This window comes from Sturnus vulgaris, chromosome 2 (assembly GCF_052056855.1).
Source record: "Sturnus vulgaris isolate bStuVul1 chromosome 2, bStuVul1.hap1, whole genome shotgun sequence".
In the NCBI taxonomy this organism is placed as follows: Eukaryota; Metazoa; Chordata; class Aves; order Passeriformes; family Sturnidae; genus Sturnus; species Sturnus vulgaris.
Window position 1 is genome coordinate 92,941,525 of NC_142244.1, and position 27,921 is coordinate 92,969,445.

The 27,921-nt window shown below is 38.7% G+C and overlaps 1 protein-coding gene across 4 annotated transcripts; it reads right to left on the minus strand.

Moving 5' to 3' along the window:
• Positions 1-1,896: 1,896 nt before the first annotated feature.
• On the minus strand, positions 1,897-27,797 carry UPF3A (UPF3A regulator of nonsense mediated mRNA decay). 4 transcript variants are annotated; one of them, XM_088160119.1, is made up of 11 exons: positions 27,592-27,767; positions 25,446-25,552; positions 18,782-18,859; positions 17,501-17,607; positions 15,473-15,571; positions 15,276-15,386; positions 11,845-11,900; positions 11,594-11,752; positions 9,584-9,744; positions 6,226-6,520; positions 2,455-3,410 (listed from the first exon to the last, which is right to left on the minus strand). In XM_088160119.1, the coding sequence occupies exons 1-11, from the start codon at positions 27,739-27,741 to the stop codon at positions 3,237-3,239; spliced, it is 1,497 nt and encodes a 498-aa protein (XP_088016245.1). In that variant the 5' UTR covers positions 27,742-27,767; the 3' UTR covers positions 2,455-3,236. The 4 variants fall into 4 exon arrangements, with proteins under 4 accessions (XP_014740576.1, XP_014740572.1, XP_088016245.1 ...); XM_014885090.2 differs by lacking the exon at positions 18,782-18,859 and having other exon boundaries at positions 1,897-3,410; positions 6,282-6,520; positions 27,592-27,795; XM_014885086.2 differs by lacking the exon at positions 18,782-18,859 and having other exon boundaries at positions 2,449-3,410; positions 27,592-27,797.
• Positions 27,798-27,921: the final 124 nt, after the last annotated feature.

Here is a 27,921-nt window from a genome sequence, read left to right on the forward strand (position 1 = left end):
CCACATTAGTTTCCTGTAACACAATAGCTCACGACAGAATAGAGCCCAATCTCAATTTGACAGACAGAATGATTTCCATCTTCTTAAATGTCAATGACCTTGGAATTCAGTAAGAAACAGGGCAACAGAAATTTGGTGAAGCTATCAAGTGGGTGAAGGTTTTTTATTAAATGTAGAACATTATATTTTAAAAGCAAGAAAACAGATGGCACTGAAGTCAGCTGTGATGTAACCAGACACAATTCCCATTCCGCGGGGATGCTGTCTACTTTCAGCTAAGCTGAATTTGCAAAACAAAGTTACTATTGTGGCAATGAAGCTCTCACGCCACGATGAGTTTGCACAAAGGCAGGCAGCAAGCCTGCATTTATTTGATGTCATCAGGAAAAGCATAAAAGAACAAGTGTGCACAGAGCAGGTGGCAGCTCCTCTGGCAAGGGAAGCAAGCTGAGGCCCTGCTGCATTCCTGTGCAGGAGACACTGGTGCAGGGATTGGAAATGTATCCTGCTGCTTTAGCCATTGTACTTTGCAGCGTTCCCATGAGGTACATGCTCGATTCCAGCAGGCAGTCTTCCCTGCAGATATGGCTGCACAAGCTCCCATCCCAAACCTGGTTCCTGTTTCCACAGGCACAGGCTGTCCTGCTGGCCCTGCCCAAGATGACCATGAGTGCAGAGAGGGAAGCTCAGAGATGGTGTTTTCCCTGTTGGCAGGAGGGTAACACTGTAGCACAGAGCCTGCAGGCAGCACTCCATGCACTCTGGGCTCTTGGTGCTCCTGGGGCAGCCTTGCTGCTCCTGTCTCTCCTGAGCCTCTTGTGGCAGGTGTAGTTTGCCATAGCAATGCTCAGATCCTGCTGATGGTGGCCAGTACTTCCTAATGCCCCTCTCAGATGTGGGAAGAATAGATGCCAGTACCTCCTGCTGGTTGAGGGTTGAGAAAGGTTGTCCCAAGAGTTCCTTGAGTGGCACTGCCAAGCCATCAGACCGCTGGGGCTCCTTGGGACGCAGCTCAGGCTGCAGCTGTGTGCGGATGCTGACTATTGCACTCTTTACATCCAAATTTGAATGTCCTGAATATTCCTACCATGTGAATACCTAAATCAAAGGACAGGCTCTCTGCCCCTCTGGGCAGGAGGCCGCCTTTACAAGAACACAACAATTTGTCAAAAGATGCAGGAATTTCTGTCTTCACCTAAATCTCCAATTGATCTGATGGACACAAGTGTTTAAGCTCTGACAATTTTTACGGAGATGAGGTTTAAATGAGAAGTCCCAAATGAAAAAATACTGCAAAATTACTGTGTTAGTTAGTTCTATCAAGGAATTTGGGTGCAGATGGAGGAGAAGCCCAAAAGCCAAAAAGATATGAAAGTCGGGTTGTGAGTATGTGCAAAATCTCAGCTCCTCTGTGTCCTGCTGGTTCCTCTCACTGGTGAAACACACTCCCTGCTCCAGTCACCACAGGGCATCCAAAATGTGGGAAATGCTGTTGAGCAGACTCTCATCTGGTGAAGATCTCAGTTTAGCCCAGTTATACTGCAGAATTTCCCTGATGAGTTTCCTTGGATCAAATCAAGATTTTTCACTGAGGGGAAAGCCTACCCTCCCAGTGCTCAGCCAGGACACCAAAACAAAATCCTTTCTTCCACAGTCAGGATAAGCTTGGCAAGTGAGATAAACTTTAGATGGAGCTAAGCCCAGATGATTCTCTAGCAGCAGTTTTACTTAATCTTGAAGTAATTTTAGTTGGCAGCTGACTTATGTAGCCTGATACCAAAATTCTTCTCAACTGTATTTTTATCTGCTTCTGAAGCATGCAAAGCAGTATAATAGCATCGTACTTTTTTATTCTGAAGTAATAGATAAAAAATAGCACAGTATCACATCTCCAAATCATAATCAAAATCTTTTTTGCTTTTATTCTATTTAATGCCTAATATCTGTTAAAATACAATAAATAATTTTCAGTCTAGGACAATTAGATGTTATGCGTAATAATAAAATGTTCAGAAAGGATGTAAAAATAAATAAATATCTTACTATTTAACTTCAATGACAAAGCAGATCTCAGTTTTAGACAACTGAGAAATTTTCAGCCATGAAAAATAAAAGAACATATCCTGGCCTTTCATAAACAAACATATATCATTGAAACCAACAAAAGGCACACAAACACACACATACACACACACACACACACACACACACACACAAATATGTACCTGCCTTAGAGGGCAGAATTTGGCCTAGATCTTACAAAATAGTAGTTTGCAATTGACATTCATGTGTGTTTAGGTTTTTTACAAATAAAACTGCAGAATATTCCCATATTTTCCAAATCCTGTTACTGCAACTTATATGAAACATTAGCATATAAAAAGTCATCACTGTACAATCACTTTTTTTTGTCCAAAAGTCAGTGTCAGAACAGTAAAAACCAACTAATTAATTAAATCCAGATTTATTGTTAATGTGCTGATGTTTGCATTAGCTGTCTTCTGTTTTAAGCGCAAGGAAATTTTTAAAACATAAAAGGCAAAAGTGGCTCAGAAAATGACAAACTCTCCAACAACATACTTGTAGCTTTACTAACACTTATCTGACACTATGGTTAATTGAAAACCAACGTAAACACCATGAGGTACAGATACCACTGGACATTCCTCACAACTGTGCAAACTGTGGGCCTCATCCTGCAAACACCACTGGCTCCAGAGCTTCGTCCAGGGCTGGTCCCACTGAGTCCGACTGCAGCACCCTGCAGCAGCCCCCGCCCCTGCCATTTGCAGGAAGTGGTCCTGTGGACCCTCAAGTCATGCACCAAATACATGTAAAGTGCCTCAGATTTCAAACTGATGCCAATTTACATTTCATATCTTTAGACTCAAAAAGATGACATAGCTTCTGTAAAGTCTTATATAAATATTCCCCTAAAATTGTTAGAGGGTCTTCTATTTCAAGGTAAATCTAATAAAATATTTGAACTGCTTTTAAATTAGGTGAAGAGTGCTTGAGCTGCTTTTTGTAAAAAAGCAACAATATTCATTTGCTGTAAGGTATTTTATATATCTCCAGTCCCTCTCCCCTTTATTTTACAGAAAGTAAGAGGCAGAGCTATTATTATTTTCTTGATGCAATTGCCTGTGGAGGTCTGAAATAGCCCAATGGATTTTTTGTGATGACGCTGAATCTTAAATTCATTCCTTTTCATAAGCCTTTTCCCCCAGATTGTTTTATTCTGCTTCTTCAGTCTTTTCAAAACTAGCTCCAGCTGAATTATCTGCCTCATACTTTTTATCAAGAGCATCTTCAAAGGATTTCCCACTGCAGTCATAGGTTTTACTTGTAGGTCCCATATGTGTTCGGATGCGAGCTCCTGGCTGGTACAACTGCATGGCTGGACGATCCTAGAAGGAAAGAGATAATGGTTAACACTCTGAGAAACCCACGTGGGACACATTTGTGGAATTTTGAGTTTTGAATCTTTATGAAGAAAGTAGATATTGTGTTAAATTACATTACATTTCATAAGAACCAGGAAAAAATGGAATGTAAGGAAAATTGTGTATTCAAAACCTAATATTCAATATGTGCTGTTTATAACACTATTCTTGGGAGCCAAGCATTTTGAATAAATGAAAAATGCTGTAAAAATTAAAGATCCTATCATCCTTGACATAAACAAGGAGAAATACTGCAGACAATTATCAAACATGGTATTACAAGTAAAACAAAAGAAATGTTGCTACCTTCACTAACATCAGCTGAGAACAATAGCCTGTGCACTTGCAGCTTTGCAGATGAATGTCAAATATTACATATAAGCATGAAAATCCAAGACAGACCAGAGAACAGCTCAGCAGGTAGCAGCTAGAAAATAATCCTCAACTGATCATCAACCATTACCCAATCATTACCAGAATTTAAACATGCAATGCACATTTGAATTATACACATCAAAATAAAATTGCACAGTTATTGCTCCACTTCATCTTGCCTTCCATACTGAGTATGAGAGCAAGGGAATTAATGCACTGATAACAAAGTAAGTACAATTTGAGCATACATAGGTCCTGTGAATGACCCAATCATACACAGGCTGCTCTGATCCTGAGAAAATGGAAGAAGGAGTCTGTTTACACGGAAAAGACACCTCAAGCCTGCAAATGATGATGCCCTGCAGCTCTTCAGAGCACTCTCTATTTTTGAAATTTCATTAGTAAAACACACCAGTTAGAAACTCTGCTTAAGAAGTCTTTTCCTGGTAAGGGTATTATACTTTTACATAACGTTATGAAGCAACCAAAAGCTCTGAGCCAATACCAGTTCCTGAGCTTTTTGATCAGTCTTGTATTAAGTTCAGCAGACAGACAGCAGCCTACTTAAAGACAGTAGCAGTGCACTGAAATTGTCCTACATTGAACTATACGGATTTTCAATTGCCTTCATAATTTGAAGTAATTCTGGATTTTTGTTTTTTCATTCTTTTTTTCTTATTTCCAATATGCATTTCCTCTTTTCTTTTATTTTTCCTTCATCTTTTTTGACCCACTTGTCTTTTTTTCCTTCACTTTTTTCCTCCTTCTCTTTAGACCAGATGTCAATATTTGCTACTGAGCCTTATGACTAGATCATTCTAGCTAGTGCTTTGCAGTGTGTTATGAAATGCATAACACATCTTTCTAAATCCCAAGCACCTGCATAAAAGTAGATCCTCTGACAAGCAGAAAGTTTACGATAAAGGGTCCAAATGACCTTTCCTACCACAGCTTCTGTAGCCTGCGGTTTGCATAAAAGTTATCATGTTACTTACACTGGAATTTTTCCATTTTCTAATTAATTCCTACAAACTTCAGAAAGAGGTTCCATCTCTGACTAAAAATTTGTGTTGGCATTGTCAATGCTATACTTCAGTTGTAAAACTGAGCCCCTAATCTCACCTACGCGAAGGAAAAAAGTCACCACACTGCAAAATACCTTACTGATGGTGCTTATTTTTTTAGGGAACAAATCCAGCATTTTAGTCCTAAGTGTAGACTAATCCAGAGACTCAGCAAGCTATCAGAAGAGTGATGCAAAGAAATAAAAAGCAGGCAGCTTCTTAACACTTGCCAAAAGGCCCCCCAAGTCCCATCATCCAGTTCCAAGGTTGGAGATTAATTTGACAGATTTCAAGTGCATGACAAGAATGAGAAAAAATATTTTTCCCTTCTTCCTGTTACTGAACTAGCCAGGCTGACAAGCTGACTACAGCTTCAGTTAGGGAGGAAGTCTCCCAGGTGATAATATGGTGAAAAACAGAGTGGAATTCATAATAAAGATTAACACCTGGTGTCTTTCCCATGGGATACATCCTGAGGTACTGTCCCAAGGATGTTTTTCCCAATTGTCCAATGAACTACTGTCCTGTCCTAGCTGCACGTAACACACTTTAAATACGGGCTGTCCATACAATAAAGTTGGCCTTTTTTCCCCAAAGAGGTCCGTGTGTGTTCTGTCTTTTCTCTCTCTTTTCAGCGCAGTAACCACAGCCACATCCTGAAAAGACTGTGGCACATCCGTGAAATCAGCTAGCCTGAGAAAAACGATACCAGTATCTCTGGGAGACAATAAGGGACAGCTCTACTACACACTCTGATACAGGCCCTGCTCATACTGGTTTTGCATCTGCTCTTTCCCTGACAACAGCTATGAGGATAAATTTATCTTGATAAAATGACAGCCTTTTCATACTGGAAGGTATGCAGTACTGAAGAATCCATACATTCATGCTCTCAGAATTAGCTATTTATTTAAGTCCTTATTGTTGCTTTACCAAGCAATGCCTGGCAAATCCATAATATAATTATTTTATGAGAATAATGGAAGTACATTTTTTAAAAGACTAACATGCCACCGTTTTCTCATTACAGATCAGAAGTAACAATTTTTAATACACTTATAAAATGTAAGGCTTCCAAGAATAGTATTCTTAAAATGACAGGTTTGAAATGAAGACAGAAAGTCTTCTATATATTGTAAATATGAATGAGCCTGTAACCTTAACTTATTTTAATTGGTGTGTCCTTTAACAACAACCCAGAAAGAAATATGGGTTTTACTGAAAATTAGATAAAGATATCTTTTGAAAAAGCATCTTTATGCTGAATTTGCAGAAGCTAAAACCTGTGATCTTGAACCATATTTAACTAATGAAAGATTATCCTAAATGAATAAAAGAACCTTATTTCTTATGCGCTCCTTTTTGGATGCCATGTCATCACACTTGTCCTCTTTACCCAGTTTGTCTACTGCCTCCACAGTGAAGCTGTAGTTGTAGTTCCCTTTCTTTCCTCTGTCTTGGTTGTATCCTTTCCCCCATTTCAGCTCTTCTTCGTTCCTTCTCATAAACTTGTCAAACTCATAGTGACTTCTATGCTTTCTGCCATCATCCAATCGATACCTTTGTCTTTCAGGTTCTTTTTCTCGAAATCTTCTCTCCAAATCTCTTTGCTCTTTGTCACTATCATTTTGTGACCTATGAGTATGTATAAAAAGAAAGAAAATCCAAGCAATTAACAGTAAAAAGGAGCTACAAGAAAGGTACAAGTCAAAGCTTTCCTTTGACTTCAGAAGTGTGCAGATAAGTAGTACGGCAAGGTTGTTTTCTTCTCATTACAAAGGGGTTATATGCTGAATATTTCACCCATGTATGTCCAGCCCTTGACCATGCATTCAGTACAGAATGGCAGACAAAGCTTTATCAAGTTTTTGTGCAACTGTTGTGGAAGGCCCATTCTTCACCTTCTATCCCTCTTTGAAATCCTATCAATAGTTCCCTGATACTCTTCATATAAACACATGCTGCACTATTAGCTCTTGTAGCCTGGCATTGAGGTGAATCATGCATGTAAGTATTCCTTTGAACAGCAACATTCAAGATCTGAAGGAATTGTGCATGCATCAACTGGTAAATTTTAAGTCTCTATAGCAAAAATTATTTACTGGCATCATAACTTGAAAAAGACATTTGTGAAAATAAATACTTATGTTCCAGGTTTTTGTTTATTGTGTCTCCAAGTAGCCTAGCCTGCCTTTGTGTATTTTATTTCAGCAAAGGCCATTACCTTACTACAACATGATACTTAATTTTTGCTATGCTGTAAATTGTCTACATTATAAAGACCATTGGCAACATTCTGCTGCCTGTCTGATAAAATTCTCAGCTGTCTTATATTCACTTCATTGTTCCAATTCAGCAAATGGATGCTTCCCTCATACGGCCAAACTGCAAATAATGAAGAAAAATTATAAAATAGATTGAACTTCAAAAGGAACAAACACGGCAGTTTCTTTTTATCACATATGTATAAATACTTAATATTGAAGTAGCAAGTTACTTTTGATAGTCTCTTTATATTTTAAGAAACTGCAGATAGAATCAGAGAGGATGGAGATTTTTTTAATGCTGTAGTGATTAAATATGTAGTGATATGCTTCTCATTTAGAATTATTTAATACAAATAAAAGTGTATCTATACATATAACTTTTTTCCCATATAACAGAAATGTGAAAATTGTTTGCATCTGTTATGAACTTGTGCATTAGTGGGGCTGCCAAAAGAGGATCGCCATCTCAGGAAGAACTGAAAGTCAGAGAAGAATCTGAATGAGAGTAAGTTACTCAGCATTTTGCAAGATTGACTGAGCTTGTGTCAGCATAACACATTCACCAAGTGGAAGCAACATCCCAGCTGTCACAACACCTGAACCAACCACAGTTACACAGATCCTGCACCTGTAGCACAGATACATTTATATAAAATACTATGTTAGCTCCCAAGGGGTATGTGGCTTTAATATGCTATTCCAGAACCTAACTCCAAGCCCTAGCAAAGCTCAGGGTATGACCTTCCAAAAAGCCAAAAAGATCCCCTCGATTTGTTGCTGTAGTATTGCCTGGTACTTGTCTCTTCCCTCATCTGTTACTGTTGGGGAGGAAGTGCTGTGTCTAAAGGCAGGCAGGTGACAGGGATACAAATTCCTGTATATAGAGTGGTTAAAGTAGATTCCTAAAATTCAGTCACAGTGAACAGGCAGGCAAGAGTGGAAATGGCAGGGGAAGCAATTTCAGAGTATAGGTAGAAGAGAAAGTTATAGTCAGAGAAAGCAGAAATGAATGGAAATAAAAGGAATGGAAGCACACTTCTGTTTAGTGTAGCTTCAAATCTGTATTTGACCATGTAGCTTCTGAGCTTTTGCTTGTGGTAGGAAGTTATTGCTACCAAGCCATTGACATGCTTTCAAACAGGCAATTCAGTCTCCTGAAGGTAGAGTTGGCAGTTACAGCTTATTACCAACTTCTGAGTCAGTGACAAAGTAGTTTCAACTTCAAATCTCAATCTAACTGAAACAGCTCATAGCTTGCTACCTACTCACTAAAAATTGAGATGAAATCAGCACTTGGAAACACAAGGTAATGCTTACTGCACCTGTGCAGAGAAACAGATTCTGTTTTACATTAGCAAAATCTACATTAATGCCTTATTAAACTTACAGGATCAATAGCAAACAATGTTACATGGCATCATCAGCAGTTTAATCCATAAAAATCCAGGGAAGTAGTGGGGTCAGCCTCTCTGGAGGTACTTATAAGACATGTAGACGTGGCACTTAAGGACACAGTTTATAGTGGCAGTTTGGCAGTGTGGTGTAAACAGTTGGACTTGATGATCTTAAAGGTCTATTCCAACCTGAAAGATTCTATGAGTAGGAAACAACTGATATGCCCCTGCAAGTGTTTCTGTAGAGCCTATTCTTTTTCCTTTCTTGAAGACCATCAACAAAGAAGTTGCTGAATATTTTCAATTCCAGCAGGACATGGAAGTTTTCAGGAACATTCAGAACATATACATTTTTCTTAGTTATTTATCTTATATATCTTATGGGTAAATCCTGCTTGCAATGGGACTCACGTGCCAAAGGACAAGAACCAAGTGCCGGAAACACTTGTAAGATGAGGCATTTCCAGGCTACAGCAGTAATAGAACTGAGCTATGCCTCTTGTTCCTACCACTGCAAATTTAACACAAAAGGCAGTGAGAGATAGAGATAGCCTACTGCACGTATCTATCATAAGGCTTTCATTCTTCCCTTCAGTATTTTGCCATTGTCTCACTTACCTAACACATTTACATGCCTATTGTAGCTAGCCCATGTGTGAAGGAAAAGTATGGCATTGTGTCCAATTTAGCCTTTGGCATGAGTAATGGAAAGAGAGCCTTACCTGAGCTCTTGATGGGAAACAGGTGAAATAACAACAAAATGACTTGAATGACTTGAATTTTCATGCAGAAATCCTTCCAATCTGGGATTTCATAGCATTTCACCAATAACAAATTGCATCCACTCATACTGCCACCAGGTCAGTAAATTGTTACGAAAAACCTTTTACCAAAACAACAGGAAGAGATTTGTTCACAACAGAATGAAATTGGTTCTTCAGTGATAGAACATCTTGTCAATGCACCACTTATATTTAAGCCTTGTGATGAAAGCATTTAAGATCTAAATTAAAGACTAGAAGATAAATACTACTTACTTTTCCTTAAGTTCTTTCAGTGAACTCTCCAAAGATTTGTATTTTATGCTCCCAGATCCAGGTGATTTATCCCATTTGTTTTCCTCAATGTCAGCTTCTTCACCTTTCTCTTTGTGCTTTTCACTGGCCAGTTCATCTCCTTTTTCAGGCTTCTTGAGAAGCTAAGAGATATTTATTTATACATGGTGCAAAATTATTCTCCTCTATTGTACAGACATTTTAACAAGTACTAAATACATCAGTAACCTGCTAAGATTGGAGATACCTTATTTATATGCTAGGAATGTATTTTACAAAGTATGAAATTTAAAGTTATTTCAAAAGGGCAGTTTACATTTACTAAGGAGTGATAGTCATTAACAGGCATTCAACTGTACACTTTCAAATATGCTGAGAATACTGGAAAAAGCACTTACCTATTCTTCTCAGAGCATTTACCTACTTTTCTCTCCTGAGTTATAAATATAAAGACATTATTATGGTCTTTGGCTTCTTAGAAATCATGTAACAGAGCTCAGTGTCATTGGCCATAAAATAAGAAGCAGAACCTCTACAATACTACAAAGAAAGCAGGATTAATACTTCAGTCCTTCAAATATTACATATAAAATGTGTGTCATATGAATTACTTGGGATAGACAGGCACAAAGAAGTAGGTGCTTAGTACATCCTGACACAAATACAGATGAGGAAAACCTTGTGATATTAGCAGATGATAAGTCATTACATTTTTACCTTGAAGATTAGGATTTTCAAGAAGTCTGTTCTTTTCATAGCAACCCATACAGGGTTTCAGCAGTATATAGAATTAAAGCCATAATCTTTCTAAAAGGACCAACTGTCTCAAATTATTACCCTAACATATCAATTCTAGGCGGAATATCTCAGTCTTTCCATTACACCATTTCATTTCTGAAATGAGCACAGGTTATTCTTCTCCAATATTTAAAACTTCTATAATGTTTCTCTCAGGTAATATTTTCATTTTCTTTCAGAAAAGAAATAGCTTTCAAGGTCATATCACACAGATATATCATAAATACTGGGGTTTTCTGGACAAGTAATTTTAAATAATATAGTTTAAAGATTAAGTCCCTTTTCTTATGAACTTCTAGTATTTTTTCTTATATCCAGATATGAAAAACATGTAATTCAGCTTCAGAATTTACTATTTTTATACTTTAAGGTGAAGAAAAGTGTTTTCCAAGAAGAAATAAGGAAATATGTCCACAGTTCTGTGGCTTATCACCACCACTAAATCTGAGTCAAGTCCGTGTGTTCTTGCTTTATGCTACAGATTCTTATGCCAAATAAAAAGCCTGTCCAATAACAGAAAATTCGGTTCAGATGAACAGTTTTATCTATGTCATCTTATGTAAATAAGATGGTTTTATATGGTCTGACTTCATAGTACAAGATACACCCTCCTAAGTGATATCATTAAAATCCATTCAGATTGTTAAATGGCAGTGCAACCTGAAATTAGCAAGACTTTGCTATAACTTGGCTAAAGCATACAATTAAAATACATCAGTTCTGAGCACAAACATAAATATGTGTCTCTGCATGTATGGCCAAATGAAAATTTGCATGACAGAAAGTGTTAAAGCTGTATTTCAAAGAAACACAGAATCACAGAATATTCTTAGTTAGAAGAGGGCCACAAGGACCTTCAGGTCCAACTCTTAAGTGAATGTCCCATATGGGGACCACAATAATCTTCCAACAGGCTGGCACAGAACAATTTGATTCTGTCAGGTAATGCTGGCATAGAATGCAGCAGAGTTGTACGAAGACACCTGAGTTACCTGCTGTAACTGCACCAGCACATCACGGTAGGTAAGGCCATCCGTCATCCTTTCAAACAATACTTTGTCAAAGCCCTACATTACTTTCCCTTCCAGTCAAAACTCCACACTGTGCTGTTGTACACTAAAGAAACATTGAGATACTAAAGAATTTCTGAATAACTTCAAAAGAATAATAATTTTTTTCATTGATCTCAGTTACCTTGATCCTTATTTCTTTTTCAGAAATCTTCTTTTGCTTCTCCACTTCTTTTCTTTTACGTCTTTCTTCTTCTCTGCGCTTCCTTTTCTCTTCCTCCCGTAAACGTTTCTTCTCCAATTCTCTCCGCCTTCGTTCTTCTCTTTTCTCTTCTCGTATTCTCTGAAGAGTTCAAGAATTATTAATTGTAAATTGTCCAACAGAAAACCATATGAAACATAAATGTGGAACTTCAGGCAAAAGTCTGAACGTACCTGCTTTTCTAATTTTCTATTTTTAATATATTCCAAAAGGGGTGTTGTTCTTCTAGCTAAAACACAAAAAATTTGTGACATAGTGTTCAACTCCTAAAATGTACTCATTTCTTTACTCTACTATTAACCCCCTTTTTCTAATTTTATCTGAAAGGGAGCTAAATAGTTGATAAACCTATTTGTTTCATTTATTTTTGAAGGCATTCCCATCATTCTCCTTTAGAAACACTTCATTGCTTTTTTGATGTTAGCATTAGAAGCAACAGAAATATGTTGCTTGATTATTTGATGTTTAATTAAAGATCATATCCTTTCAGTTCAAGAGAATGGCTTTTCTCTTGCTCACTGAATGGTTATTTCAACAAAAAAGAAAGAAATGTGTTCAGAATCTATTCCTACTTTTTACTTTTGTACATCAAAATCTAGCTATATTGTTGCTCATACAAAGCCCACATTACTGTAATCTCACATAGCACTTTTCAATTCCAGTTTTCAAAGTTTACCATGAAGGAAACATTTTCAGCCTCATACAACATTTTCATTTATGTGACATTTGGTATTCACCTTTCCACGGGAAAACAGGAGGAATAAGAGATAAGGAGTTTGTCCCAGGTTACACAGCAAAGTATCAGCCCATCTAATAAAACTCTGGCTTCCCAAATTGCTAAAAAGAGGTCTTGTCTACTGGATCACACAGCTATTATTTTACTGCAGAGCTGTCTCCATGCTCTGAAATCAAGTCACTTGACTGAACCATCCCCAAATTCTACAAAAACTTGGAGAACATAATCAAATTCTTTATCATGTTCTTTATCAAATTCTTTATTCATGACTGTGAGTACTGAACTCAGATTTCAATTCAGCTTGTACTTACAGCTGTGAGTAGTTATAACAAATTTTGTCAGTTTTAGATGTCCCAGAATAGAAAATGTTTACTACTTGAAATTGTTTTAGTTATGTATTGGATTCTCCCTCAAACCACAGAAAAACATTCCCTATTGAAATACATGACAACACTTGAAAGAAAAAAAGAAAAAAAAAACAGAATTAAAAAGGTTTTCAACAAATTTGAAATGACATGGCCAAAATCTAGACACAATTCATACCCCAAAAACATTTATATCTTTTTGCATTGAAAGTCAGATTATGCTGGGGGAAGCCCATTCATTAATAACAAAACTTTGTTACACAGTTATGAATGGGAATGCTGATAGGATTCACTCTTTCTTTTTAGCAAATACCAGTGGTAGGACTCAACAACCAATAAAGATTGTTGACTTGATGTTTTCCTCCCTCTATCCCTAGATTTTCCATGCCTCCCCATCCTCCCCACCTGCCCATCATTTTTGACAAGTTTTAAGTTCCAGGAGCCCCCTTCCGTCCCTCAGATCTGAGTTTTGCCTCTCTCTCCTCCTCCCTAAGTTCCCCCGCCTGGGCAGTGGTTGCCTCTGGGCACCTTTACATGCTGAAAGAGATCATAAATTGTAACTGCAAGGTCTGGGGAAAGGATAAGCTGCACTGAGAGTTCAGAACTCGACCCTAGCCATGACTAAGACTGCAGTGCAAGAGGTTTAATGAGAAATTGTAACTTGAAGTTCAAGGGAGAGAAGCAGTGTGATGAGTACTACCAAAAGAGGAAGGGAAAAAAACAATGTTTATCAAACTTGAATCTTACCCATCCTATTTATGGGCCTCACTATAAATACAAACCTAAGAGCAGTTTCTTAAAATGTTTAAGAATCTTTAAAAGAAAATACTAAATGAAGAGCTTTGTCAGCAAAACTTTACATTTTATCTTGCTGTCTACAAACCAATCAGAAAAAAGAGCTTATCTTCATTTTGCTACAGAGAAAATCTCTTTCATATCTCTCTGTCACATGGAAACTGATCAGCCAACGGATCTGGCATGATGCATAAAACATGTTGGTTTGCAGTAACTTTACATGGAGAAATGCTGAGCATGTGACGCTCAACTCTGCCAGCAAAGTCTTGGGCACATCCTTCATTGATGTCAATAGGAGTAACACCTTTGAGACTGGACACAGAGCTAAACCCTTACATAATTTTGCTATACACATGCTACCTGCTGAAGAAATCTTTGGTTTTGTACTGATAGCAATGGCCACAGCTTTGAATGGCAGGAAAAATAAAGCTAGTTTGATTTCCTCTGATTTAACAGAAACTAAACACTAGAAGGGTTAAGTTTAATGTAAAGCCTTCAGCTAATATTGTTACTCAGAAATCAGCAACCCTCAAGATTAATCATCTTCACTGATAGAATATTTTTAAGTTAATAAAACCTCTTGAAACCATAAACTTTTTGTTAATTGCAAACATTAAAATTTTTTACTGCCTTTACTCTGGTGTCAATTACCATTGAAGATTCGGGGTAAATAAAAATTATTGGGTGACTTCCCCATCTAAAACAGCAACTAACAAGTTTTATTTATAGCAGAGTTATCTAAATGTCCATTTCCACTTCCTCATTAGAGTTCCAAATCTTTCCAGTCAACTCTCAAACAGCAGTAACAAGTGTCAGGAAAGGGGAAAGATGCAACTCAAGATGCAAGTGAGCAGGTTTATATTGGATACTAAGAAAAATTTCTTCACAAAAGACTGTCAAGCACTGGAACAGGCTACCCAGGGAAATGGTGGAGTCACTGTCCCTGGAGGTATTTAAAAGATGTGCAATTGTGGTATTTGGAGGCACAGTTTAGTGGTGGACTTGGCACTGTTGACTTAATGGTTGTACTTGATGAACAGCAAGTTTCCAACCTAAATGATTGGATTCTATGATTCTAATCATAAGAGGTGGCCACTGATACACTGTAAAGAAATAACAGCAAAAGTCAGTATTTTTTCCTACTCAATTGTCACACATAGGGAAACACTAAGCGTTGTGCATGTTATCACTTGAAGATACATCAAAATTCCATGTCATCCTGAAAACTGCATACTAGCACTGAAGATTTCCCCCAGGGCTGCGGAAGTCATGCTGCATGCATACAGAAAACAAGGTGTTGCCTTACTTTCAGAGCTTTTCCAGAATCTTGACTGTGAGAAGAGAGAGAGTGGTTTTCCTGTTTCTCAATAAGAGCAGCTAATATCAGGGATCAATGGTTAAGGATTCAGCTATTTTGTATTTCAAAAATAAATCTTCAATCTACTAATATATCTGTAAGTATTCAGAATCACTAAGGGCCTATTTCTGAAGCCAGTGTGTGTGCATGCAAAAGTTCAAGTGAAGCCAAGTGATTTCATGCATAGAGACTTAAAGGTTTACTGCTACTACTAGCCTAGAAAACAAATATTTAACTGCAGTAATATAAATCTGTTAGACTGAACAGGTCAGCTCTTGCAGATAATATCATAAAGATGTAAAAGTAAGATATTGAATATTCCCAATAATAAGAAAAATCAAGAAAACAGACCAATGAGCTCCCTTGTTTTGGCCTCAATCTCTCCCAAAAGAATCTCAGGATTGGCACAGATCTTGTCTTCATCAGCACAATAATTCTCTAAAAATTTCCTATATTCTGGATCTGTGAAGAAAAATTTTTGAATTATGTTAACACTTTGCAATGCATAACAGAATTTTTCCACTGTGATGTCAAGAAAAGATGTTTACCATCTTCAATGCTCCCAGCTTTGGCATCTTTCTTCTTCAGCTTCTTTTTTGAAATCTTCTGGAATGGAGCAAACTCAACCACTGCAGGATATTCCAAACCTTAAAAGAAATCAATCCTTAATTTTCTGGGGGGGAGAAATATTCCCCACCTTAAAGCAAGATTTTCAAAACTCTTGAACATGTGTTGGGAAGTCTTATGTGAAAACAAAAGTAAATGTTTCTACAATTCACTCCTAAACTTCTAATGAAAAGTTACAAGTAGAGACATTTTAAAATTAAAAAAAAAAAGTTTTATTTGGATATGCTGACAAGACTGTGAAAATGAGGATGACTACTGTTGCAAAATAAAATTCTTGCATTATTATTTATAGTTCCCTTTTAATTATTCACAGACATCGATCAGAAAAATCTATCACAAAATCTCAGTTGGACAAGTGAATAAGTGTTATTGGGAAATCAACCTGAAACTGTTGAGTTGCTTTTCTAAGGATTTGTTGCCTAAAATCCTAAAAAATAAATAAATAATGTGTAATATGCAATAAAACAACAAAGCATCTCCTTTCAGAACCACAGCTGTAGAATGCTGCAATGTATTGTGTGAAACCTCTCTGTTTACGATGGACTGTACAACTCTTGCCTGTGTTTACTGCCAGGGATTCTTTGCCTTGAGTTGTACCGTAAATGCTGGCTTCTTCTTTGGACTGGAGTCAGAACTGTGTGTGGGTTTTGAATTTCACTCGGTTTCCATGTGCAGCAGGCTCAAGATTACACTTTACTCAATCCATGGAAAACTTGTCTTCGTCTGCTAGAATATTTGTTAACCTTATTGAACCTGCTAATCTTTGTTTCAGTTTTAGCCTCATAATGCAATGCTGCCACAAGCCTCACCAGAAAGCACTTCTGATCAAACCTTGTGCCCTTCAATTGTACAAGCAATCATACCAAACTGGCCAACTGTGTCCAAGCTCAGTTTTGCAGAGTATTCTGGCTTCAGTCCAGCATAATATTGAAGAACATGCTGAATTTAGGTAAAGTCTTAGCAGAATCATAAAAACAATTCTTTTCAGTTTTTAATCTTAAAACATCCAGAATTTTAAATCTGGGAAATGCACACTGCTAGGAATGTGTTTTTCTTCATCTCTACAAAAGCCATCCAAATCTGAGGGATATTAGAAGCATATAAAACATCTCAGGTAGGAAATACTGAAGAGGAATTCATTAGTTTGACATGTTCTTTAGAGAGATCAGTTTCTAGTATGAGTGGGCAGGACTACTTTTCACAGGACCTCTGCAACACTGAGTGTACAGAATAGAGAATGCCTGTACAAGAGGGCCACAAATCTATGTCTATTTTACATAACCTATGCAATTTTTTACAGAATGAGGCAAGAAACTGCTAAAGTTCTGCTAAATCACTTCTTTTTGATGGCAGTTTCATACTCCTGCAGGAGACCTGGATTTATCCATACTTACATTATGGACTTTTTTTTTACTGTTAGGCAAACATTTGCAGACTGAACATTTTAAAACTGGCAATCTGTTTAGCCATTCTTGGTTTTGGAACTCAACTCAACTTGTCTGCAAAGGCCCTAAAAATTCAATCTTGACATGTCTTAAAAGTGGGTAACCAAAATGCTGAAGGTTTCCTTTTGCTTTATCCAAACAGAAATAAATGGCAGAACTTTATTTCAGAAACACTGAAGATGTAAAAATCCATGCTCACAGTGTGTTCAGTTACTATTGCAATGAATTGTGAAGCTTGCACAAGGTTTTTTTCTTAGTATGATCTTGATAGTGCATTGTCTAAAGTACAAGAATGCACATAAAGCATGCACACCACATAGACAAGCAAGACTGCATGGACAAATGTATTTTGCACTTTATTATAAGTGAGAAATGTTAACATATTTTTATGTAATTAACTGCATAGTGAGGAAATAATGGCATAACTAGCGAAAAGGAATCAAACTGATGCTCTAAAATGGTATATGTATATGTACACATTTAATATCTTACAAATAGTCCAACCTTTATTATCAATGAAGACATAGCCATCAAAGCGATCTCTAAAAAGAAGGATGTCCTCAGGATTTCTAAAGTTAATGTATGCTCTTGAGTAGAGATGAGGATAAAGGCTGCAACAAGAAACAATTTTATTTTCTTTTACTTATTATTCTTTTCACGGCTATGGAAAGCATAAAACCAGAAGGATCACATCGTAATTCTCATCTTCTTTGAGAAACTGCTGCCTTAAGCAGCCTTTACATATACATACCTAATTATAGATATATGACAAAACGTAACAGAAAATCAGAGTTCTGTATGCAACCGTGAAATATATTCTGAACTGACACAAATATTTCCAATTTATTTTGTCCCTCTAAATTGCAGAGCATGCATTTCCAATTGTGCCAGATCAAAACTTTAATATTCCCCAATTTAAGAGATATGAATAACAGCAGTGTTTCTGGGGAACTTCTTGTGCATACTAAGAAAAGCCTTGTGTCACTGAAATAGAAAAGATTAAGTATAACACTGCAGTGAAGGGGCAGCTTCCAGGCTGTTACTGTATTTAAATACATTTCCATCTTTAAGAAAGAATAAGAAACCTAACAGTTGGCAATATAATCCACTGAATTATACACAAATAAATAAACTCCATCGGATATCCATGTGTTATCAACGTACATGCAATGTCTAGTTGTGACCAACAGCTGTTGTGAAAATCCAAAGCATTTCTAGCAAAAGAAATAGGTACTTAAAATAATTCTGATTCTTCAAGAATTTATTGGCATAGATCCCACTCCATGGGTAAATGTTTAATGTGCCTGATAAAAACCTCAGGGCTGGCACACCACAACCACGATGAAACTGAGGTAATTGAATGATTTAGAACCCATCAGCTAAGTTATTGTGAGTCATGGCATGTACATGCTTTAAACTCCTACAATTGTTATATATAAGTCAGTTTGTCTTAAACTGACTTAATGATGACTACATATTACATGAGGTTTTTCAACAAATCTTAACACAAGCCCACATCTTTAAAATACCTATGTTCATAATTCCATTGTCACCTATAGCCTTGTCTTCAGACCAACTCACCACTGGCACCAGGAGACAATAAACCCACACAGCTACAAATGAATTTCAGTCCCACAGCTCTTTCAAAATCAGATTTCACAATGAATGAGAAAGAGCAAAAATATGGATTAGATCACAGGATCCACATATGTGGCAGCTCAAAGCAACACTGCTCCCAAGTAATTTTTTATTTTTAAAACATGCATCCATATGGATTCCACTTACAGTGCTAGGAGGAGACCATAAAGAGCAGTGCTGTCAATAACTGATGGTTTAGTACACCCACCAATTTTGTGTTTGATCCTGTAGCCAGAAGAAGTTAAAAAAACCAAAACAACCTAGAGGGCTTTTTTCATTTAGATGCTTTGCAAATACCAGCTATGAAGTGTTTCTACAGCTTAAAGAGGATAAACTACTCCCAAGGAAGAGGGGAAGAGCCATTTTATCCATATATACCCATATAGTATATTTTGACATTCTAGGATAGGAACAGCATTGCATGAACTGTAAGTGGGTATCTTAAATGCCTGCTAGGGCATGGCCAGAGCTGAAAGATGCCATAGCATGGCTGTAGTTACCACCAAGATGCAATGAAGATATAAAAAGACAGATTTCTTCTCTGTCTTATCAACAGCACTATTCTTATGTTTCATGTTCTTTGCGGTTTAAATTAAATGAGGCATGACATGAGACTGATATGATTGTACACTTGAAGTGCTAAATATTAATCAGATAAATCTTGAGGGAGCATTATTTTTCATTCCAGTTATTATTGAGATTGAGGAAGTCAGTTTTAGTCCCTATCTAAATAACTACTTCACTGTTCTTTCCATCTTCAGCTTTTGTAAAATACTAAAAGTTTCTGTAGATTAAAAACGGTTACTTGGACAAGGGTACATGCCTACATTACTGTGGCACTTCTCTGCCTCAGTGCACAGCAAGCAGCTACATCATACAGTTAGATATTTTTTCCTGTAGGAACTTAGAACCTTACGGTTGGACACACTGTGAAACAGAACTGAAAATACAAAGGCTTACTCCTTCCTTGTTTCCTTTAGGTGGTGTATCAATGGCATCTCTTTCACCTGCTTTGGCAACTTCATCTTTTCCTGGTAGACGGCGCATTATTTTTCTAGCTTTTTCAGCTTAAACAGAGTGAATATCTTTCAAAACTGAGGAATATTTCTTATAGTTATTAAGCACTTATTAGTACAAAAGAATTGAGTCTGTATAAACAGGACTCTGGAAAACAGATTTAGAATTTACCTTGCAAGTAAGGAATCTAGTGGTGTTGCTATACATTACTAACATCTTCAGGAACTTCACATGCATCAGCAGAAACATACAATATAAAAGCATGGTTGAGCACAGCAGGATATTGATGTGCAGCACAGTAATACAGCATTGTCTGTCCATTACTGTTCCTATGCATCAGGGTAGAAAGCTACAGAAACAGCTGTGACAATGCTTAGTCGTTAAAAGTTCCTTCTCTGATGGAGCTTCTACAAGAGAGTTGGCTCTCATATGCATGTGAGTTAGCTATGACAGTGCTTAGTGCACAAAACCCACCCAATGGAGTATTTCAAACCCTTGTCTTAGGCTTCTTACCCAGCAAAGTGTGCAGTGTGCCTAAAAAAGTTAGTAAAATTAACGTTCTAGGTGGGAAGCTAACTAAACCTAGCAAATTTGCCTACTTAGCATTGGCTTGCATATATATCACTTTTCTTCTAGGTTTCAGACACCTGACTTCCAGCAGCTACTCCCCACCCTGGATTATCTATTCATTCAAAACTCAACAGCATGGTCATGCAGAAAAGAATGCACATGGCCTCACAGGGCTACAGGCACTCTGAAGCTAACAACCCCTCCTAGGAAGAAACACTCTTGCTTGACTTTTGTATTTAGTATTTAGCAGTTACTGGCTAAAATACTCTTTACTCTTCAGGATTTTGTCTTTCAGTTGAGTCCTACAGAAAGGCCAGTGAACTCTCTGTCTCCTCCTTTTTTCAAGTATCTATCAGCACAGATTTCATTCAGGATCTGACATTCAGTTTTATCATCAGGGAGCTGGTTCTATTTTGCCATATGTTTGCTGTCTATAATGCTGCTTTCCATACATATAATGATTTGGACAGATGCACTGCACATGTTGGCACTTGGAGCAATCTCTATGGAAATAACCCAGATGAGTCTGAGTGTACACATTTATTCATTCCAGCACACTGTTTCTTTTTTTTCCTGCTTTGCATTCAAGAGTATTCAGTCTTAAAGGGTACATTTATTTCTGTAACACTTAGTCTATAATCTCTTTAAGTCCTTATTTTTCTAGCAACTTTAATAACAAAAACACGTTCTAAATGTTTACTTCTTCGACAAAGTAACTTTTAACACAACTGTGTAAAAAGATTGATATACAGGAATGCAATTTTCAATAGTTATTTACAATCTAAACAGCAACATATATACTATAAAAACAGCAATCTCATCTTAGTAAAATACTTATCAACTTATGAATCATGGTCAGCATTTATAAAATACATACTTACATGTATTGAGCTCTACAACTAAATTTTGGAGAGTCAAATAACTCCTCCACCCATTCATACAATAATTGATAACTCATCATCAACATTGTCATGTCAAGCTAAAATCTCTTGGCCTTCATCCTTGTCATCTTCTGTGGTCATTCTCATAATGGGTGGAACTGGCACAATTTCAAATAAACTTAAGTCTTTCCTTTTTACAGCTATAAATGAGCAGTTTGCCTGGCAGAGAAAGCAGAAACACTAGAGTTGTGTCAATCAAAACCTGTCAATTATCTCACCCAGAACAAAGTAGTGGTGGCTCCCTCGAAGCTCTGTCCCTTCAGTACTGCAGTTCCAGAGTGCAAACCTACGTCCTATGGTGTTAATGCTGTTTACTTACAATAATCCTGAGCACAATGTTGGGAAGAAGTTATGGAGGGAAAAAGATAATTGCTCCCGGGAAGAGTTTTATCACTCTCTGTGATACTTGGCATGGCACTGACTATTGGTACTGTTTTCATGCATGCAAAGTTTGTGTTCAGATTTCTTTCCTTTTATAACGTCACAAAACTATCAACCATTCCTGGCACTCAGCACTCTGTGCCAGTCCAGAGAGGTTACCCAAACCCTGAAGGGCCAGAGATCAATCACTTGACTAGTGATTAGTCAAATCTTTAGAACAGGCTCAGAAATCTTTACAAGCAGACAAAAAGGAAAGAGTATCTGGGAAAATAGTTAATATTTGAAGTCTGAGTACACAACAGTCCGTCAAGAAGGCGGAGTCTTTATTATCTATTAACAGTTTAGGTTGCATTTTGATGTTAACATGCAAGAGAAAATAAACGTAATGCAGTGAATCAGATGACTCTGAAAAATGAACGAAACACAAGTCACTTTCTGAAACGATTTTACTGAAATGGATGTAACTGAAAAATACATTAATCACATGAAATTTGAAAAAGTTTTATAGCTTGCCTATAATGGGACATTGTAAACTTAAAGATACACTTATAAGGATATTATAAAGATTACAAAAAAAGAGAAACTGGAGCTGATATGCATATCTTTGTTTTGTCCTCTAGGATGAATTATCTTGGAAATAAAAATGTAGAACGAGCTACAGTTAGACCTCTCTAGTGCCATTACCAACAGCAACTAATAGAGAATGCCAAGAGAAAGTTTATTAAAAAGGGGGAAATGTACAAATACTTCACCCAGTTCACAACTGCAATACTTATCTAAATAAGTATTTGTCTAACTGCTCCTGACCCATTTCCAACATCCATCACTCGTGACATGAATTTCTGATAAGTTCTAAAATCTGAATGAGCTTATAGAAACTTCTGTGATGTAGTTACACAAGAAGTGGTTAAACTGAGATGTTGCAGCTCTTAAGGAAACTTGTCTGCTTCTGTATCAAAGAATCTCTATGCCCCTTTCCCTTTCCAACAAACAGATCCTCTTCACTGAGTAGCTTCTTCAAATCCTTCTCATTGGGTGACATGACATTTCCTTTATTCTTCATATGTTTTTAACATCACTGAATTCTCTGGATTGCTTGCCACTATGCACATGGTACCGGATCTAGAAAAAAGCTATTCAGTGAAAGACAGAGAAAACCATGCCCACCTTGTCCTGTAGACTTTCCTGTTGATTTCCATTAGCTGGAATGACATGAAGATACATGCACAGTGTTTGCTGAAATCTTGTGAACTGTCCATAACATGACAGAATATGGCAATACAATGCTTTATACTCAAAAAGTGTTCTCTGCTGGGTAAGAGAAGACTGAGATAAACCTTGATTAAACTTTTACTTTCTGAAAGTTTATTGTATATTCCGAGTGGGTAATGTAAAGAGATGACTCATAAAAAGATATACACGGGTATGTGTCAGCATTTCAACCAAGTGGACAAAAGAGGCAAAGTGATCTTGAGCCAGTCAAAAGACAAATAATCAGCCAAGCCAACACTGCAGAATGGCAGTGCAATGTCCATGTAAGCTGTGTAGTTTTGCTGAAAGAAGCTGTAGCCATACAAACCTGGTAAAGATAAACCCATTCTGAAAAAATATATCTTCTGTCTGAAAACAAATTTTTTGAAAAGCAGGATGAAGAAAAAAAGGAGCGAGTACAAAACATTTAATGCTGAAAAATTTAAACTTAAAATGAGTTTTTGTTTTTTGGTGAGTTTAGATTTGTGAAGGCAGAAGAGAATGACATGACAAGTAACAGTGTGAGAGAGAAAACATTATCTTTCATTGGTAACCTGCCATAGGTGCAATGAAATGCGTGAACAGCAAGATTTTTAGGTAATCCAAATTTCATCACATAGGAGAGAAAATGAAACTTTATATATGCAACTGTTGTCAGTGCCTTCTCTTTTCTAAAGAGGACAACTCTCTAAATTCTTATGCAAACTCTTCTGGAAAACTAAAATTGGAATTTTTTGAACTGTAAATTGGCATTTGTTCATCTAAATACAGTGAGAACTGACACTCTTCTTCAGAGAAATTTTGGTTTGCCTTTGGTATTTTCCCCTTATCAAACGAACAGCTGGGACAGAAGCTTAAAAGAGGCCCATTTGGAAACAGAGATGACAAAGTTCAGAAGAGCAATGTAAGGCACCACAAAGACTTGCAATCAGAATAAATTCTCCTCTTTCCTCACTTCACATCTTTTGTGATTTTAACAGAAAAGCTGAAGCACCTACTATTATGTTGCTGCACTTACATGCAACTACCTAGGTCAGAAACTGTCATAATTTCTCTAAACAATCATTTATTTCTTCTTGATTGTGAAACTGAGAGAACCTCTAATTTCTAAATTTGGTCAGTAATAGAGAGCTGGGATCCCTCTGTAGTCAGTGGAAAGAATGCTGAGCCAGTGGAGGGGTGATTCATCACACACTAAGATATGACAAGATGGATCTTATGCTTCAGTTTTCCAGAACACATGAAAATTGAGCATATATGGTGTTTTCTTTTCTGGAAACTGATTTACTCAAAAGGCAATTGCATTTTACCACTGTGATAAAGAGTAAATTATATAACTATACCAGCAATTCTGATTTAATTTAAATCAACCAACATTTCTTCTTTTTTACTTTTGCTGAGACAAAAAACTAGATTATTTTAAAAATTGTATGAAGCACATAAAAACCCATGCAGGTAAACAAAGAAACTAAACTCAGATGGAACTCATGAAAACATTCATTGATTGTTTGCCCCAGGCTGAATCTTGCTCACAGCCAATTAAGCACGCTGTTACAGTTTACCAATGACGGTTAAAAGGGTTTCAAACTACATTGTGTCCTATTAATATAAAAAAAATTCCGTTTGAAAATCTCCAGTATAAAGGAAAAGGGCAGGAATGCCATTGTCTCTGCATATGCAGCCAGCTTTCAGAAATATTTCAAGTAGTAGACTGAACTGTTAATGGACAACGAATCAAAACCTTCCCCTTTTTGTGGAGATGCCAGGGTGCTTGGTTGAGATGGAGTAGGTGAACTTTTAGTTGTGTAATGGCTAAATCTCTGATCTGATAAGGCACAGGGTGAATGATGGGCTGTGAGAGAGATAGAAGCTGGATCCTATGGAGAGGATTGTGCCCCTTGTCATGCTAAGTTGTGCTTCCTTGCAAAAACCAATGGGCTGTGAGACTCCCACCCCGAAGGAAATGCCAGAGAATTCTTGTGCGAGCAGAGCATGTTCATCTGTGCTGATGGAACATAATGAGGCACAACTGACTGGGCTGCCTGTGCAGCTGTGCTGTCTTAGAAAGTGTCCCCTGATCCACATTCTTACATCAAGCTCCCTGTTCCTGAGGAGGTACCTGATTTATAGTCACCTGAACCTGAGTGAACATAAACCCGAGAGATTGTGTGCTCTGCCATCTTCTCCCCAGCACTTATTCAGGACCTCCCCCCAGCTCCCCCTGCCAGACTGGACAGCAACCAAGTCTTATTGCAGGACCTAGGGGTGGTCAAAGCCTCACACTCTTGTACTTTGTTTCTTCTCCTTTTGTGCTTCTTTGCGTGTGTCCTTGTGTGCTGCCGTTGCACTTTCATATTGCTATGTTTTCATGTTGTATTACTACAGATAATAACCACCGAATACCTGTTTTCCTTTGCAAACTAACTGCTCTACAATAAACTCTTCATTGTTTATTTACAAATACTGATCATTCAGTGTCGTTTCACACTAATGTCCCTCAAGAGATCCAGTTATCTCCACCTTCTGAAGCAGCCCATAACAGTAGCGCAACAAAAATAATAAAAAGAGGAAAAACATGTGATTTGGAATGTCCCACATACCTTGATTAGGTTTTCAGCACCTGAAAACCTACAGAAACAGCTCATCCTCACCTGGGATCAGCAGTGCAAAACTCAAAATAATCATGGGCAGGTAGAGGATGCAGCTGTTCCTCCAGTTGCTCCTTGGTTAGACAAGGAGGAAGCCTTCGAATAACCACCTGCATATATAAAAGAAATAGAGATTTACATTTGATCTAAATTCTGTAGAAACAGATGGCACAAATTCCCTCAGTTTCTGCAATTGTTTTAAAACTGGAGGATAAGTGACATATTCTGACGAACAGCCTGAGAACCACTGCAATTTAATTATCAACCTAAAAACCTGATAAAATAAAAATTTTAACGTATCTCTAAGAAATTATTAAAACAGCTTTTAAGTTTGCTGGAGCAGTATTTTAGTGTAATAGGTCTCTGTGTCTAGCTGCTCCTGGCAGGCATTTCAGGGCAGCCTCTGAGAGGATGCTGGGGCTGTCAGTGCTGAATGCAGCCAGCTCCAACTGCTCCACCCCAGGGCACAGCTGAGCCCCGTAAGCCAAGGGGTGGTGACTCCGGGAAAGGTATTTAAGAATGGACAGGAAAGATAGCACAGCAGTGGGTAAGACAGAGGAATAAGTGGGGGGAAAAGTGTAAGACACAGCCTTGCAGACAAAAAGGAAAGGAGGGGAGGAGGTGCTCTAAGCGCCAAAGCAGAGTCCCTTGAAGGAGATCATGGTGAGATACACAGTTGGCCCACAGGCCATGAAGGACCACAGTGGAGCAGACATCCACCTGCAGCCCATGGGGGACCCCATGCCACAGCAAGTGGAGAGGCCCTGAAGGGTCCTGCAGCTTGGGCAGAGGAGCCCACACTGGATCAGGTTTATCCTGAAGTCTGCAGCCCGTGAAGGAGACTAATGCTGCAGCAGGTCATGACAACTGCAGCATATGGGAGAGCCACTCCTGCAGCACTTCATGAAGAACTGTATCCCATTGTGTCCCATGTCAGGTTCCCATGCCAGAGGAGGGAAGGAGTGTGGGGAAGAAGGAGCAGCAGAGAGGAGCTGTTATGTCCTGTCAGCAACCCCCATTCCTCACCCTTCTGCAGTGCTTCCAGGCACAGGAGATTGAGCCTGGGAAGGAAGAGGTGAGGCGGGAAGGTGTTTTAGTTGCCATCTTTTGTTTTCAACAGTCTTCTCTAATTTTTAATTAGCCATTAAGTAAATGAATTCTCTCCATGTTAGAGCCATACTGCACCCTGAGTTAGAAGGGACCCACAAGGAGCACTGAAGTTCCACTCCTGGCCCTGCCTCAAGAATCACAACGTGTGCTGGAGGGCGCTGGCCAAGTGCTTCTTGAACTCTGTCAGGCTTGGTGCTGACAATTTTCCAGGGGAGCCTGTTCCACTGCCCAGCCACCCTCTGGGTGAAGAACCTTTTTCTATATGCAACCTAAACCTCCCCAGACACAGATTCGTGTCATTCCTTCACATGCTTTCATTGGCCACCAGAGAGAAAGCATCAGTGCCTGTCTCTCCATTTTCCTTTGTGAGAAAGGTGTAAGAAGCTGCCATGAGGTCCTCCCTCAGCTGTGTCAGTTTTTCCTGTGATGACACTTTGTTTTTTCCATCATACCTTCTTCCTGGGTCTTGCTGAGAGAGGAGTGCAAGAACACCTGGCTGGAGGTCAGCCACCCAGAGTCAACTCAACACACCTAGCTAAACTGCCCAATAATAAAGGCCAGGAAATTGTGTAGAAACCTCTAAGTGAGGTTTCTACAAGCCCCCTGCCAAGGTAGGGTCACCTAGAGCAGGTGCCACAGGAACATGTCCAGGTGGGTTCTGAAAGTCTCCAGCCAGGGAGACTCCGTGACATCCCTGGACAACTGTCAATAGTCTGCAAGTATTACTTGAAAGGTGCTCGAATAAAGACGGAGAAGAGAGATATGCTCTTGCCCTTAACAGAAGCTGCTTTGCCACAGCAACGGCCAGCCTTGACTTCACACAATTAAAGGTGAAATGATTTCCAGCGCTGACGCCGGGGGGGGTCTCCCAATACTCCAGAGAATGAACACCCTTATTCCAGAGATGAAGAAATACCCGTTACAAACACACGAACCTCCTGAGATCAGGCTGGCTCTGTCTCCTCACTGCAGCCTCCCTCCCCATCCTCTCCCATCTCCTACCGGAGCCGCCCCCCGCGCCGCGCTCGCGCCCCCTCACTTTGCTCAGCGCCGTTTTCTTCTCCTCTCGCTGCTTCCCCGGCGCCGGGTGAAGCGGCGGCGGCGGCAGCGGGGATGGCGGAGAAGGCGGCGGGTTCGGCGGAGCGTCCGTGTCGTGGCGCGGCGACTCCTGCAGCAGCAGCGTGTCCATGAGCCGCGTGTGGCGGCCGCCGGCCCAGCCCCAGCCCCAGCCCCAGCCCCGGCCCCGGCCGCGGCCCCGGCCCCGCCTCCCGCTCCGAGCGCATGGAGCCGCCGCGGCCGCAGCCGGGCGGAAACCTCGCGAGAGCGGCCGCAGGGCAGGCGGGATCGCGCGGGGCTCCCCCCGCCGGGC

What these genes read in the sequence shown, in the direction of transcription:
- UPF3A (XM_088160119.1), bottom strand. Translation starts at nt 27,741, where the DNA reads ATGGACACGCTGCTGCTGCAGGAGTCGCCGCGCCACGACACGGACGCT. An exon ending in TGTCTTCATTGATAATAAAG is followed by an intron (nt 15,572 to 17,500) that starts GTTGGACTATTT and finishes ATTTCTTTTAAG; the next exon opens with GTTTGGAATATCCTGCAGTG. An exon ending in AGCTGGGAGCATTGAAGATG is followed by an intron (nt 15,387 to 15,472) that starts GTAAACATCTTT and finishes TTTTCTTCACAG; the next exon opens with ATCCAGAATATAGGAAATTT.